Source organism: Pyxicephalus adspersus, chromosome 4 (assembly GCF_032062135.1).
Source record: "Pyxicephalus adspersus chromosome 4, UCB_Pads_2.0, whole genome shotgun sequence".
NCBI classification, from domain to species: domain Eukaryota; kingdom Metazoa; phylum Chordata; class Amphibia; order Anura; family Pyxicephalidae; genus Pyxicephalus; species Pyxicephalus adspersus.
Window position 1 is genome coordinate 64,072,303 of NC_092861.1, and position 16,117 is coordinate 64,088,419.

General features: G+C 34.6%; 1 protein-coding gene across 1 annotated transcript in view; it reads left to right on the top strand.

The window, feature by feature from the left end:
* The window catches only part of HCRTR2 (hypocretin receptor 2), a 45,591-nt gene extending 36,479 nt beyond the window's left edge, over positions 1 to 9,112 (top strand). Inside the window, exon 7 of the mRNA XM_072408458.1 lies at positions 967 to 9,112. Coding sequence (XP_072264559.1) covers positions 967 to 1,193 — 227 coding nt within the window. The 3' untranslated portion in view covers positions 1,194 to 9,112. The remainder of the gene's footprint in view (positions 1 to 966) is intronic.
* Positions 9,113 to 16,117: the final 7,005 nt, after the last annotated feature.

Here is a 16,117-nt window from a genome sequence, read left to right on the forward strand (position 1 = left end):
TTTAATTTTTATTTATAAATTATAATACAGATTTAGTGAAAATGGTGAAGAGGCAAATAATAACACAATTAAATATCAATGTCTAATTTCCCTAATAAAGAAAGTACTAATGTTAGTAATACAGAAACATCAATTGACAGCAACTAAAATAAGTGCTGATTAAGCATACCAAACAATAGTTACACTTTTGAAAAAAATTAAAACAAATATAAAAGAAAACATCACTACATATATAAAGACATTATAAATAGTACAACAAGTACATGCATTTTTAGTATGTAGTGTATGTTCTACATGTCTCAGCTACTTTGCAGGAGAATGCTCACATGTACATCAGAAGAGTAAAAATGAGTGAATCACAAGCAACAAGGGTAGAGGTATGGAAAAATCATATCCTTTAACAATATAGCTAAAGCTTGATTTTTTAAGGTGACTGTATGATCAAACCACAATGTGCAGATATAACACTCAGTCTTTCCTGAATTGGCCACCTGTAAACTAACACCATTTACAACACTAGCTAGCTAGATGGGGATTTTACTGCGTGAAAGAGATCTGTACATTTCAGAACTAGATGGACAGAAATTCAAATTAGGATGGTATGATAACTATTATGTTATTGGGATATATGTTAATGGGATTCCAACTTAGCATACTCACTCAATAAAACATGACTTTAAACACTCAAACATGTTACAATAAAAAATATAATATCATGGCTTTAATTTATGGCAACCATCTGTTATGATATTGATTTATTTGTATTTATTAATTGTAAATAAATGATAATATATTTTATAATGTAATGTTTCAGTTGTTTTTAAGTACAGCGAGGGATCAAAAAATAAAAAAAAAGCATTGTTTACAGTAATAATATACCTAATGAAACGTTGATATGCCAGTCACTTTACTGGTAATTATAACTTCCTAATTAGGTAATAAAAATATATTCTATTTTCCTGACAGGTAAATTTAGGGAGGAATTCAAAGCAGCTTTTTCATGCTGTTGCATTGATGACCACAAAAATCAAGAAGATCATCTCATTCGAGGAAGAGCCAGCACTGAAAGCAGAAAGTCATTGACTACACAAATCAGCAACTTTGATAATGTTTCAAGAATCTCAGAAAACGTTGTCCTAACCAATCTGAGCTCTATGAACACAAATGGTTCTGGAACAGTTAACAACTGGTAAAAGAGACACCAAATGTTAATGCAAAGAAAAACACATACACGTACAGTACACCTGTGTAACAAAATGCATACATACATTAGTGCTTAGCACTTTGTTTTTTGCTTGATTGTATGTTTCGGTTTATCTAATGCAGACCCATTAGCAAGCACATTGGCAAAGTAATTGCTTATTTATTTGAGTGAACAATGTTTTGACAAGCCATACATTTGCACTACTATTTGACAATGTTGGGAGAAAGCTTTCTTTTTATAAAAAAAATCACAGTATTTTATAAACATGAAGAAGATGAAAAACTAAAGTTTTGTCCAGAACAGATACCATATTAGCAAAACCACACTAGATTACATGATCCAGTTTTGCTTTCCTTTATGACAAACTATTAGAATACCTCAACATTTGTATTCATTTTTGTAAACTTTATACAACCAGATACAACCAGGTCGGTAAACAGTATAGTAAACTAATGTTCTGAAATATTGAAAAGAGGTTTCAGTGATCATTCTTTAAGCTTCTTTTTTAATAGTTTGTCTAAATAATAATCATTTTGTTTTGTGCTGAATTTTGAAGTTATGCACTTTTTACATGCCACTTTAATAACTACCTATATCCAACAGCAATCAAAATCTCAGAGACTTCATTTGGGTGTATCCATGAAATCAAAATAATAGCAATTACAGGTGTTAGGAAGCTGATTACAGAATGTATAGCTCTTCAATTCTAGCTACTAGTTCCAGACACAAGTGCAAGTACTTGGATTTGTCTTGCCTCTTGTAATCCACTGCTCAGTAGGAATGGGAGAAAGGGAAGGGGATCCAGCACAAGCAGTGGAATAGACAGTTCTGCAGGACACTTGTCCTGGCAGTTAACAAACTCAATATAAGAAAGAGCAGAAAAGGCAGGAGGATGATGATATACTGTAAAGTTCGTTTCACACCCACAGTGTGAAAAAGCCCATTGGCAGCTCCCATGCACACAGCAAAATATTGCTCTGACCTGGGCACTGCCCAGCAACCATGCTGCCAAATGCTTATGCCTTTCTGAACCATGCAGTTTTGTTCCGGATGTTTGCAAAAATGGTTCCCAACCTCTCTCATTCAAATGAATGTTAGTTTAGGTCCCCAGTGCTTGACCTAGCTCTGCATGTTGAGGATCCCATTGCTTTGTCTGACAGTGGTGGTTAAATTATAAAATTGGATTCACAAAATTTAAAACCATTTACCAGTAAAACAGTTCTCAATACATATTTAGCTGCTTTCCAGGAGTTCAGCTTTAATTGCATGAACACTTTGCTTATTATCCTCACATAATGGACAGTTTTAAAGAGCAGTTGATGATTTACAGCAGTCTACACAGATGAACTTTTTTTCCTGTAGTCAGGTTTATACTCATTTATAATAAAAGCAAAACTAATTGTGTTTAATTTGCCTTCTATCCCAACTTGTCTTTAGCTCTGAAGTTTCTCTAGAAAATGACATCTTCTGCATATGAGTATAAATGTAAGTCACTAAGTATATGCAAATCAATCTCTCTGAGAACTTATTTTGTAAAGGGGTTGAAAAAACAAATGTAAAAACAGTTACCAGTTTGACAGCTAAAGCTGCAATTTTTTGTGCTCATGTTTTGCCTTCCTTCGTTCTTTCCTCCCCCTCAATAGCATAATACTAACATTTTTAAAAGCTCTCTGTTTTTATTACATGATGTTAGACCGGGTGGCATCATTGGGTTTCTGTGCTTCTTTATGCAATGTGGGCATTGTATGACTGGTAAGGGTGATTTTCAAAGCTTCCTGAAAACATTGCTGCACAATGCCTCAGTCTTTCTTTGAAGAGCCATTCTCCCTGGTGCAAACAGCAGGCTGGCTGATGAAAGGAGTTATACAAATAGCAAAATGGATGAAATGGTGTCAGTCTAGAGTAATGTTTCTCATCAAGTGTTCCATGGAACCCTAGGGTTCCTACAAAGGTACCTTGAGCAATGAGCAATTTTTGACTCTCGGGCAGTTTAAGTGACAACACTGATCTTTTTGGCTATCTGTAAGAAAGACATTCTTCCCACTGACCAATAATGTAAAAGGCACTCTTCTTACTGACCACCACACTAATGTACAGTGAGGTGTCAATATAATAATTATAGTAGAGGTTCCTTGAAGACTGCCCTTACAGCGTATGCACTGTCCTAGGTAACACCCACATATGCTGCTAAAGCTCCTGCGGGTGGTGGGGTACTTACATTGTAGACTGTGATCACAAGGCAAGTAAGAAAAATCACAGGATGGGTTGTATTTGCCAGGAGATAAACTTTAATGTAGCCTCCTTTAAAATGAAGGCTATAAAAATATCCAGAAACTAAGTTGAAACTACCCTGGACTTGATTTAAAAGCATGGTAACTAAACCAATCATGTGTTTGGCGTGGTTCAAAAATGTATATAGAAGTAAGCAGCTGGTCTATCACCATGACATAGAAGCAGGTGAGAATCCCCACTCCTTGCTTGTATACAGTCAGATTCCAGCAACTTAGGGGAGTGAGGGGGTGTTAGCGAAAGGTGATTATATGATTTGACCTGTTTGAAACAAAAAACATTTTGTTTGTACTGTATGTGGTAATATGAACCCACTCTGCAAAAGTATAATATACTGCAAAGAAATTTGGATGTAAGTAGTGTTGGCATGGACACAGCCTCACTTCACTGCTCTTTAGACTTTAATAAATTAAGTCCATTGCAACAGAATCTTGAAACATGTTTAAACAACTGACATTGACCTCATTTTGTACCGGTCCAGACTGTTTTGCTATATATGAATATAGAATGACATTTCTGTCCAATGCCATTAAAATGAAACATTTCTTTTGTTGCACATTTATTCAGGTTGATTGTAGTTGATATAAGGAATAGAGAATGTTACCTTTAAGAAACTGAGCAAGTCAAAGTTTTTTTTTTGCACAAGTTTTATTTTACAAATAAACATAGCTTAGCTTTGCTAAGTGAGCATTTCCTACGCATTTCACAAGTTCACCCCCAATAAATACCAGTAAGTCAAAAGTTAAAATCATTACAGTCACAAAGAGATTATGATGGGTGTCCATATTTGCCTTTTAGCCCATCTTGACAAGGGAAAAACATACTTTTTTGCAGAAAGGAGTTTAGCAGTGGGTGGAATTAATGTACTTACTCTGTGGGAGTTACATCATTCTGGCCTGCCCAAACAAGATGGCTAAACAACCAAACGCGAAAGTCTGGGTGAACCAATCAGTGCTGATGAATAGGGTGAGTTTAGTTTAACTTTAGGTGTACATAACAACCAATTAATGTCTAAATTTTATGAAAGAAGACAATAAGAAAACTCAGCTGATGTCAGCAGATTCATTTCTAGGTAATTCGCTGACATCACAAATTTGCCTGGCTGAAAACCCAACATGCATATAATGAAGAATGAGTCCACATGACATATCCAGAACCTGGAAGGTTTTTTAGCAATTAAAGCATACATTAGGAACAGTTAAAAAACTCTTTGATTATAACTTCAACAGAGTAAATAAACTAAAAAGCATGCCCAGCTTTTTTTTTAAGTTTTGATGTAGTTGGGGAAGAAGATGGGCAACATGGTTCTCACTGTGGCAAGATTGTAAGGAACGCAATAAAAATTAATTAAAGTTTAAGGTAACCTAGTGAACGAAACAAATATTTTTTATAAATATCAGTAATAGGGAAATTATCAACTGCAGGGAGAGCTCTGGGTCAGCAGTCGCCAACCTTTTCAAGTCCGTGGACCCACTAAAATCACAGTCTCTCAAACGCGCATTCACGGGAAGGTTGGTGTCACTCAAAGGAAGAGAAACCTCCCCCAGAGTGACGTCATTATGACATAACCCTGCCCACTCTACCATCGCAAATCTGAGCCTGCAATGGACGAGTGGCCGGGTTGTGTGCAGGGACACAGCCCACCCACTTCCGAGTCTGGGAACTGCTCGGGGTACGTGGTCCGCGGCTCTGGCGGGTGCATCCCCCCAGGGGGGTCCTTCCCCTGACCCTGCTCGGGGATGCACTGACCAGAGCCGCAGACCCCCAAAATTTTCTCTGGTTGATAACTAATGACTAGTCTTATGCCCTCTGTCTGCCTTTTTGGCCACATTGTCAGTTCCTCTTTAAGAATTAGCATTTATTGAGAACTCTTTACTACTTAAGCTTAAATAGGTCATTTGTTTTTCATTTTTATTTTGATATTTTTCTAAAATAAAATATGAATGTTGGTAAAACCCCTCTATTTATTTTCAACCCTTGCTGACTATGAATAAGCAACATTGTGCTAGCTATAATAAATAGGCCTACATAAGCACATTTCAAATTGTACATTAAAGATTACAGGGAAAAAAGTAGACCTATTTTAACTTTATCTTGAAAAGAACTTGTACCTTTATAGTAAATAAGATACTATTCTTTGCTATGTGTTTTAAATACAAATAATAGCAATAAAACCAAGAAAGGTGAATGTTTTAAGTTATTATTTGTGTACTGAATGTAAACCTGCAAGACTTGATACACATAATGATTGTTTTTTTGTTTTGTTTGTAAGTTCTGTTTACATATCATTCTTGGATTTTATTTTTGTTGTTTTTTTTAATTTTGTGTTTTTTTCCACAAGGCGATTGTGTTGGATCTTAGGCTACGTACACATGCAATAATTGTCATTGGAAACAAATGATTAACTACCTATTGTTTGATAATCGTTAACAAAAAAAGTGCACAACGAATGGCCAAGGACGCCGATGAACGATGAATGTCACTGGAAATGAACGACTGTTCTGGCGGATTTGTTTGGCCAACATTCACTATCTATTGTGTGTACAGTCATTCAGTGGTCGTAGATGGTTCACTTCCTGCATCGTTCAAATGATCGTATCTAATGTGTGTACATTATTGGTGGATTATATTTGAACAATCGTATCCTTACAGCATGTACAGAATCGTGCACTATTTGATCCTTCAAAATAATCGTGAATAATCTTTGATCTGACGTTAGTGGTTTATTTTCTAATGGCAATTATTACACGTGTGTACCTAGCCTAAAATTTATTCAAATTCAAAACAAATTTTATTACCATATATATATATATATATACAAACTGGAGAAAAAATGGTCTTAAACTAAAAAGCGGAGAACTTGCTAATAAGTGATCAATCAGATTTCTTATGTCATATTCTTCAGAATTAAATATGAAACTTGATTGATCACTATCTTTTTTCACTAGTTAATAAATATGTAGTAGGCACCTAGTCAACGAGGCAATTTAGCAAAATAAAAGGCATGCTTGATTGATTGCCAAAAATGCCAGCATATATTTAGTTTTCTTTGCTTTTTTAATTAATATTCCTTTTTAGTTTTTACTTCTGTAACATTTGTGAGCATGAACAAGTCATTGTTGTGATGCCCATCCATTAAGTTAGGAAAGCTTAATGTGATGATGAAAAGTAACTATGATGGGTGGAAAATTTTTTGTAGACATTTTCTTTAGTGTACCAAAACACATATTGAATGAGATATCCAGCAAAAAGAGTTCAGTTTCTGCTTAATGCAGCCAATATGGAATGTTTAGATATTTTACAACTGCAGATTAAAAGGAACTAGTTGGTTATTGTGACCATATGTGCATTTTCCTATTTGCTACAATTTGATTAAGGTTGATTTGTCAGTTGCCTTGTAGTGCCCTTTCTCGTTTATTGAAGACTTGTTCCTGCTGAATTCCTTTTGACTAATAAACTAGTTATTGTAAAAAAACAGAAATAAACTAAGTAGTACAACAGAAACACTAGATTGAATATGACTTTGGCTGGTCAGTATATATGTACAAAGCTCCTGCCATGTGAATTATTGGGGTTCATTTACAAATGGAATATAGGCTGTGAATTATCACCAAAAATATTTTTTGTACAATGTAGTTCTTGAGTATTTTGTTCAGTTTGTGAACAACCTAAACTGCTTTAGTAAATCAACCCCACTGAATATTCCACACAACACACATTTCAGTACAATTTTTTTTGGACATCTTAGCTTACAACATTGCTTGAATGTAAAACTCTTTCATTGTATTACAATGTTCTTAGAGATAGTAACAAAAGTAATGTTCTGGCCTAGCTTTGAACTCAGGTATCTTGCATGTTGCAGCCCATACTGAATTCTGCTGTATTCAATTTAATCATTCTATTAAGCTCCAACCTTAGGTCAGATTATACAGAAAATTAAATGAAATATTCCTCCAGCTACTTTTTTGTTGTACTGATTACATACCCAGTTTTGCTATTAAGGTTCTTTACTTTTTTTCTAACAGATAAATCAAATTCTTAAAGAGTCTTGCTAGCAAAACAGATTTAGAGCTTTCTGATGCTAAGCACTGTCATCAATAAATTGTGCAGGAACTATGAAAACCATTACATTTGATAAACTTTCATTAACAAATCTGGCTCTACAAAGAGTTCTGTATGGAGGTTAGCTGCAAGTGACCTCTGCAAAACCTTGTAAACAATCTAAATATATTTTTAATTGCCTTGGCTGTAATTCATTTATGATATTTAGTTGGTGCACTTATACATGTCATTTTTTTGTTTTGTATTATTTTATTTACAGTATTTAAATAATATTTAGTTTAATTATTTTGGTAATGTCTTTTCATTAGTTCTGTATGACTCATTTTATGAATATCATCCTAAATAAAAAAAACTCTACATAAGTATAAATAATGTATGTCCCTGAGACCATTAGGATCCACTTCAGTTACTTTATTATGCGATGATTGACAATTTTATTTACTTAACTACATCAAAAGAGAGGAATCAGGTTTACATGAATTTTTTTGAAGTTTAGAATTGCCTGATACTTTCCGACTGTCAAGACACTGCCAAACTAGAACCATTATGTCACTGGTAAAAAAAAGCATGGCTGTCACTTCCTTTAACATTTCTTAGCCATTCGGACCCTATTGGCCAAAAGTACCTTTCCAATATGGATGGATAATAGCTTGAGGAACCTCCATATTTTTGGTGGTAGACGCAAAGGTTTCCAAAATAGACACTCTAAAAACTAAAAAAAAATTGTCATATAAGGTTATTGCTAGTGTTATTAGACATATGTTCCTGTTTTCATGTGCAATTCGCTTTTAATGAGTTCTACCTAATGTTCATTAATTTATCAAACTTCAGTTGCACACGTTATCAGGAATGTTCTATGATGCCTGAAGAACCTATTGGATAGATAATAACAAGTGCCACTTACCAATGTAAATGAGCAGCGTTATATACTTATTGGAATGCATCCCAACAGTCAAAAAGAGCTAACAATTTTACCAATGCAAACTTCTTATATGTATTACACAATGATCACACGACAGCTAAAGTTAGTGTTTATTACATTATATTATAAAAGTGTGAACATGCTGGGGATAATTTATTAAAAAATGAGGCAACCTAATTTTCAACAGCATATTTTTAGCTAAAAGCCATTATGGGTACATTTGCTTTAATTTTTTTCACTGGTTTTATTAAATTACCTCCAATGCCTTTCATTGTTCATTTTTATTTTTTTTAATCAGAAATGCAAAAAATGCTTATAGTAAAATAGAAAAAAAAATACTTATTTTCTAAAAGAAAAAATCTTAAATACATTTGATATTTATTGTACATTTGTAAAGTACACAAAAATGTATATAATAAAAGGTTTGTGATCAAATAAAGTGTTTGTGTAAATTTGATGCAGTTTTAAAAATGTAATTGATTTGCCTGACTTTCACTTTGCCATCCTATAAAGCATTGTACTGTAAACATATGGTAATTATACCAGCATGCACATATATTTATTTTCAAATGCAAAATGAAAAAAGAAAAAAAGTACATGCCTGTTTTAAATATGCAACTGTTTTAAATAAAATGTTTTTTTTATTTAGTTTGGTGTTGTATTTGTATTTAACTATATATATATTTTAAAAAGAACATTAGGCAGGACACAAGTATTGCAGATCTGAAGCTTGCCTACAGTGATATTTATAGTAGACTGGACTAAAGAGCCCAGTTCCCTGAAACGGTGATTAAGATAGGTTGACTTTGACGATTCCTTCTTCTTCTCTAGGCTGTTCTTCTTGAAAAATTGCCTGGAAAAGTAATCACTGCTAAAGGTTTGCATTCCAATGTTATTTTTTCTAATTCATCAGCACCCAAGAAAAAATACAAATTCCATTACACTAGAAGATTCCCCTGGCTAAAAGAAAATGAACTCCTATGAAAGTATATCACCACAATTGAAAAAATCAAACATACTTTAATATACCCGTGACGCTCTTTATTTCCTAAAGTTAAGTACATACCATGTTTCCCCCAAAAAAGTGTCTTATAATAATATTTGCTCCAAAAAATGCACTAGTGCTTTTTTTCGGGGATGTGTTATTTTTTAATGAACAACAATCAACATTTATTCAAATATAGTCATGTCATCATCTTCTGGAACATCATCATAACTCTCCAATCCCTGAATCCCATCTCAAATTTCTTGTGATTCCATGTTCTTTAGAACCATTGGCCCCAATTTCTCATGTCTAGCAATAGCACTTTCCTTAAATGAGCACCTCTTGTCCATGTATTTATATATTTTGTAACTTATTTTCAGAGTAGGGCTTATAATTCATGCATCCTCAAAAATACAGAAAAATCATGCAGAAGCAGTATCTGTGTTGATCTCCAGGTAATTTTTTTTGTTTTGTTTTTTGGATGGGGTATGCGATCCACAGCAAGGGGAAGTCAACCTGTAAATGTTGTCATAGAAAAGGGGTGTCTCCAAAAAATGTTATTATCAGTTCTTGTTTCCAAAACAATACACAAATCAGACAGGCGTGTTAAACCTTCCATGCCTTAACCAAAAATTGTAATCATTAACAGGAGTTACTTTTTAATTTGTTCTCAACAGCAAAAATTGTTCAATTACTTGGATTTTTTTTTTTTACAAGGAAAGCAAAAAGCCATGCTCATGGTAAAAACAAATGGATTAAAAAGTTTGTTTAGAAGAGAAAAAGACAAAGCAAATAAAGGGCAAGATAAAAAGAATGAGATTATTGTGCCTGGATACAACCACTGTTAATTTACCAGGATCTAGCTTTGTGCTCATCAAACACAGACAGTGAAAAAAAACATATTGGTGTTGGAAATATCCTCTTCTCAGTCCAAAACACAAACCATTAGCCATTTGGACAGAGATACATTTTAAAGCCAGGGACACACGAACTGACTACAGATTAGAAAACAATTGATCACAAATAAAACACAAAAACACAATCTTGAAGGAAATATATAAAAATTCCTATTGTGCTTCTGTATCTTGGTACTTTGCCAAGTTCCCTGACAAGCAGGTCTATCTGCTCTTGGTCCCAGAACACACAACACCATATAGATCAGTCTTTCTCCAACTTTTAATTCAAGAATAACCCTTGAAAAAGTATTTTCAATCACCAAGGAAAGAGTAGAAGAACAGGCCATAGAGAAGTGTCTGCTTATTTGAAGGTTAATAAATGCTCCCTTATAGAAGTGATAAGTGAAGAAATGTCCTCTAACTTTGCTGGTTATAGGAGAAGCTATCTTTATATTAACGGTTGCTACCCATTATACTGGGGATTTGTGGAAATGTGCCCCTTTACATAGGAGTTCAGTGTATTCTCCTCCTGCATGCAGAAGTGAATACCCAACACTAGGTATTAATTAAAAATTCAGCCCCAATATTCTTAGAGAAAGATCTGCTGGGGAAAAGTTTGGTTTCCACAGAACCCTGTTTGAAAAAGGCTGCTATAGATAGCTGGGTTTGCAGAACGGAACCCAAAACAGTTTGCAATAGTGGTGCAGTATTACCCTGCTGTTAATTAGTGTTTTTCATTTCAACCACCCCACCACAACACACACCAATACCCAAACCACACCTTAACATACTGTATTTGGAGTTTACTGATTTGCTGATTTAATTTTTCAATCTGAAATATGATTAGTCCAGAGAAAAACTGTGGAATACCTTTATTATATTTAGAAGAAAATCATCTAACCTCTATTCATTATTAAAGTATAATTCTAATAATTATTCTCCTACATTTTACTATGATATTCTTGTTACAAGTGATTCAGCAATACAGCTTTGCTTTTATGCCATCTACTGGCACTGTTTGGAAATGATAGCTTTTTAATTTTCAAACTAAGTTTTGTAATCAGAGAAGTCTGCTCTTCTTTTCATATTACATATTTATCATTCCATTTTTTTCAAATAGTGATGGACAATACAACACAGTAAAGTGGAGAGCAGAAACTACATTTTGTTCAGTTTTTTTTAACCAGGGTTCCTCCAGAGGTTTCTTGGGGTTCCTTGAGCAATGGGAAATTTACTTAACTGACAGCAATGATCATTTTGGCTATCTGTAAAAGTGAGTGGCATTCGTCAACAAAGTTGGAGACATTCTCTCTACTGACCCCCTAGCTAATGTACCTTGAGCTGAGGATATAAAAATTATAGCAGGGGATCCCTGAAGACCTGAAAGTTATTTCAAGGGTTCTCCCATGGTAAAAGGTTTGGGAAACACTGGGTTAGATTAATGGAGTTACATCAGCTTTGTTAAAGGTACAACAAAATAAACGCTGCATGATAACCTTTTGGCAAACACATATAGGTACACTGAACTCTTTTTACACTATTACAAGAAAGAATCATTTTTCCTTGCCAAAAAAAAAAAAAAATGCAGCCAGGTTCCTATGTAGGTGTTTTGGCAAATACACAGGAACGTTATTGAGAAGGATGCAGAATATCACTTTTTGACCAAAGTTTTAAAAAGAAATAACAGTAATGATGCTGTCAGCAGTGAAGATGTTTCTCTCTTCCTTACTTTGTCTACAATTTGTCTTCCTATGGATTATTTATTACCTTTAAATTGTGTTTGCTCTCCATTTAAGTATTCTCTATAACTCTTTCTTTAGATCAGAGTATGGTTCATGAATGGATCAGCAAAATGTCATGATCCTAATGTGTAAACAGCTTGTTACTTGTTAATTATTGCTATCTATAATGTTGTCATTTAGATGAAGATTAAAACACAATGTACTAAAAGTTTACTCTAAAACAGTTGACTGTAATGGGTTTACAAACTTTTATGAAACAGGTTTACCTACATAAGCCCCCAAGTACATTGGGAGCATAGATAAATGAACGTAACATTTCCACCACACAAGTTTGAGACATCTTATAGTTCAATAATAAAGGGTAATTAAGTACAAATTACAGTACAGAAACAGTATAAATACATCTATTTTTACAAATAAGGGGAAGAGAAAAGAGAAATACCAAGTACTCTTATCAACCGAGCAAAACAAAGAAAATGGAAATATAAGAAAAAGAAGAGAATAAAGGAAAGGGAAAAGAAAAGATCATGGAACATATACAACAACAGCCATATAGTACCAGTCTACACAACAGAATAATCATGACAGCCTTTACAGATATTTCCTTACTCAATGGAATCTAAACATTAGTTCACTGGTGAATTTTGATAGCACAGTTAGCATATGTTGTCTATGGCATTTTAAAGATTGCTTGTCACCAGACTATTTATTACAGCAACATATCCTATGCGCTTCTACTGTATGTGAATTTAAAGTGGATGTACAGTCTAGTATATTATAAAACACCTTATTGCCCATATAATTATCCTATTCGCCTTTCTCCCGCAGTTCAGTACATTAGTGCTGAAAGCAAGCATATTGCATGGCTGGTAACAACTTGTTCAAATGGAGAGATGCATGTGAAGAATGTTATTACTTTGAGTTTTGTATTTACTGACATTTTATCTGTTATTGGCAATCTTCCTGGTTTGTTTGCACTGGAACTAGAAGCGTTTCACCTTCTTTCTAAGAACTCAAGTGATACTCTCTAGTGTTCCATGGCAGCTATCTCTGAGGTTATATAGCATGCTAAGTGGTGGGGGGTTGAGCACAGGAGGCACAGATAGAGGAGAAGACTATGACAAACAAGGAGGGAAAGGGCTATGCTATAAACTGTTCTCTTTAAAGCAGTCAACAAGTTTTGTTATTAATTAAAACATGAAAAGCAATATGATGCATATAAATACTTTATTTTATTTATTTACCTGTAATTGTTTAGGGTTAAATCTGTTTTAAAAAAAATTTACGATAACACAGAAGTAAAAATCCAGCCAGAAAGCTGTAAACATACTGATCCTTCAAGTAGTGAACTATTGTGACCAGAAACAGAAATAATGAGGAGGACCATTTTAGTGTAGAAGCAATGTTTAAGGTATAAATGTGTAGGGAAGAAAGGGGGATAGGAATAGAGTTTACCTGGTCTGGAAAGCCCAAGAAATGAGATATACGCTCACCAACCACTTTATTGGGTACACCTTGCTAGTACCAGTTTGGATGCCGCCTTTACCTTCAAAACTGTTGTAGATTCAGCACAGAACTCAAAACATTCCTCTGGGATTTTGGTCTATATTGCCATGATGGCATCACGCAGTTTCTGTAGATTTTATGGCTGTACATCCACGATGCAAATTTTCTGTTCCACCATATCCTAAATGTGTTGTAATAAATTTCAATCCTGTGACTGTGAAGGCCATTGCTGCACATTGGATGTTTTCCCTACTTTTGACCATTCCACTGTAAACCCTAGAGATGACTGTGCATGAAAATCTCAGCAGATCAAATACCCAGACAAGCCCATCAGGCAACACCAAACAGACCATGTTCAAAGCCAACTAAATCATCTTTCTTCCCCATTCCGATGTTTGGTTTGAACTTCAGCAGCTCAGCTTGACAATGTCTATATGTCAAAAGCGTGCATTGAGTTGCTGCCATGTAATTGACTAATTAGATATTTGTTATTGGGCAGTTGAATGGATGTATCTGGTAATGCAACCTAATCTGCCATGCGTCAAGCCACGGCACCACCTGCATTTTCTCTAAATAACTACAGGTAGTCCCCGGGTTACATACGAGATAGGGACTGTATGTTTGTTCTTCAGTTGAATTTGTGTAAGTGTAAGTCAGAACAGGCACAATATTTTAATAAATTCAATTAGGACAGATGTTTATTTCAACATAATATTAGGCAGTGTGGTGTCAGTTACTGTATAAAATCCTCACTGTGATTTAAACACAAACAAACCAAAAAAAAAATCTTTATGGAGCCTAGACATTCATTAACTTCTGGAGCAAACTGTGCTTTGATATGCAAGAAGAAGCAACTGCAGAGTTTGTCTTGGGCATTAAAGTGTTACAAGATGTTGAAGAACAGCTCAGTCTCAGCTGTATTTAGCAAAAGACTTCTTCTGCTAGTCATGCGAACCTCCCCCTCCCCCTCCCCCCCATCAAGCCTCTGTCCTGCACACAAACGAGCAGGGAAGCCCCTTTCTTTTCAAATATTTAACTGGGCCTTTTAAATATTTAATGATCCTCATCCTTTTAGTTATGTTTTTATTCACTAGTGCTAGATATATATATAAATATATATATACATGTAGTATATTGGGATATATATATCCCAATATACTACAATATCCCAATATATCTACAATATCCCAATATACATCCCATTAGTATATATATATATCCCAATTTACATAAGACCTGATAAAAAACTTAAAGCAGAACTAAAGTCAAAATAAAAAAAAAACACACCTTTAATCCCGCAGATCTGTCGGTCCGTCGGGAGGTTTCTTCGATTGGGTACTGCATCGCCCCGGTATTATTTTGGGCATGCGTGGGATTAGCATTTTTTTCTCCTAATAAAGAAAGTAGAATCATCAGTCTTTTGAGGAAAAATAACTAAATGTTAGCCGTGCACTGGAGATGGAGACATGTAAAGTGTATAGTATTTATTTACCAAGCTATCTGTTCACCATACAGTGACTGCATCAAGAGAGCAGATAACATAAGCCAGGAAACTGCATATCAATTTCTGCATTATTTTCTGCATTATTGAACAAGGTGATAACATATATTACAAGTTACCGCTAGAAATCACTTAGCAGATATTACATAAAAGAAGAATAAAGTGAGTATGGGGCATGCAGGAGCAGAAAAAACAGAATATATTTTTTTTTTTATATTTTTTATTAAAAGAACTCAATGACAAAATACATACAAAATCAGACATGGCAAAAACTACATGTTAAACAGTAATGATGGGGTAGGTATCTTAAAAATAGTATCATGCAATGATATTACAGGAGTAGGCTGTACATGAGTAGACTAGGCTACCCTCTCCAGGTGAAGCTGGTAGAATTTATGTACATCTGAATACCCACAATGTAATAATTTGCATAGTAAATCTCAGATTATGTGCAGACACCTAAAAGCAAAAGTGAGCAAGCAAAGACAGGTAAATATTATATTTACCTTCACATTGCTCTATAAAGCTCAATTTGGCTGAAAGCAGCAGAGAAATATCTCCTTTTTAGGTATGTTCATCTAGTTCTGGGATTAATTTAGCTGTACCACACAGCACAGCCCTGTCTAGAGGTGAAATTATGTCATATTAACAAACAAAAATGTGTTAATTGCCAACAACGCAGATGCTTCTAATAAGTAAGGTAAGTAAGGCTGTCGCCATTACGTCTTGTTTTTAAACACCTATCTTGCCTGTCATTGATGACAGATAGTGGGAACCTTTTCTGCTCAAGCCCTGAACACCAGCACATGCAGTAACAACCTGTAATAACAGGAAGTGAATTAGGGCCCATTGGCGAAGTGAACAAACCAGAAGATGTAGTGGTAAAACACCAATATCAAGATTGATGCTGCTCAGAATAGTGAGTAGTATCTCACAATTCTATACATACATTATGTTGGGCTGGAGGAGGGGGTATCGCTGAGCTAGAAGGATTATTGCAGGGCTGGGTG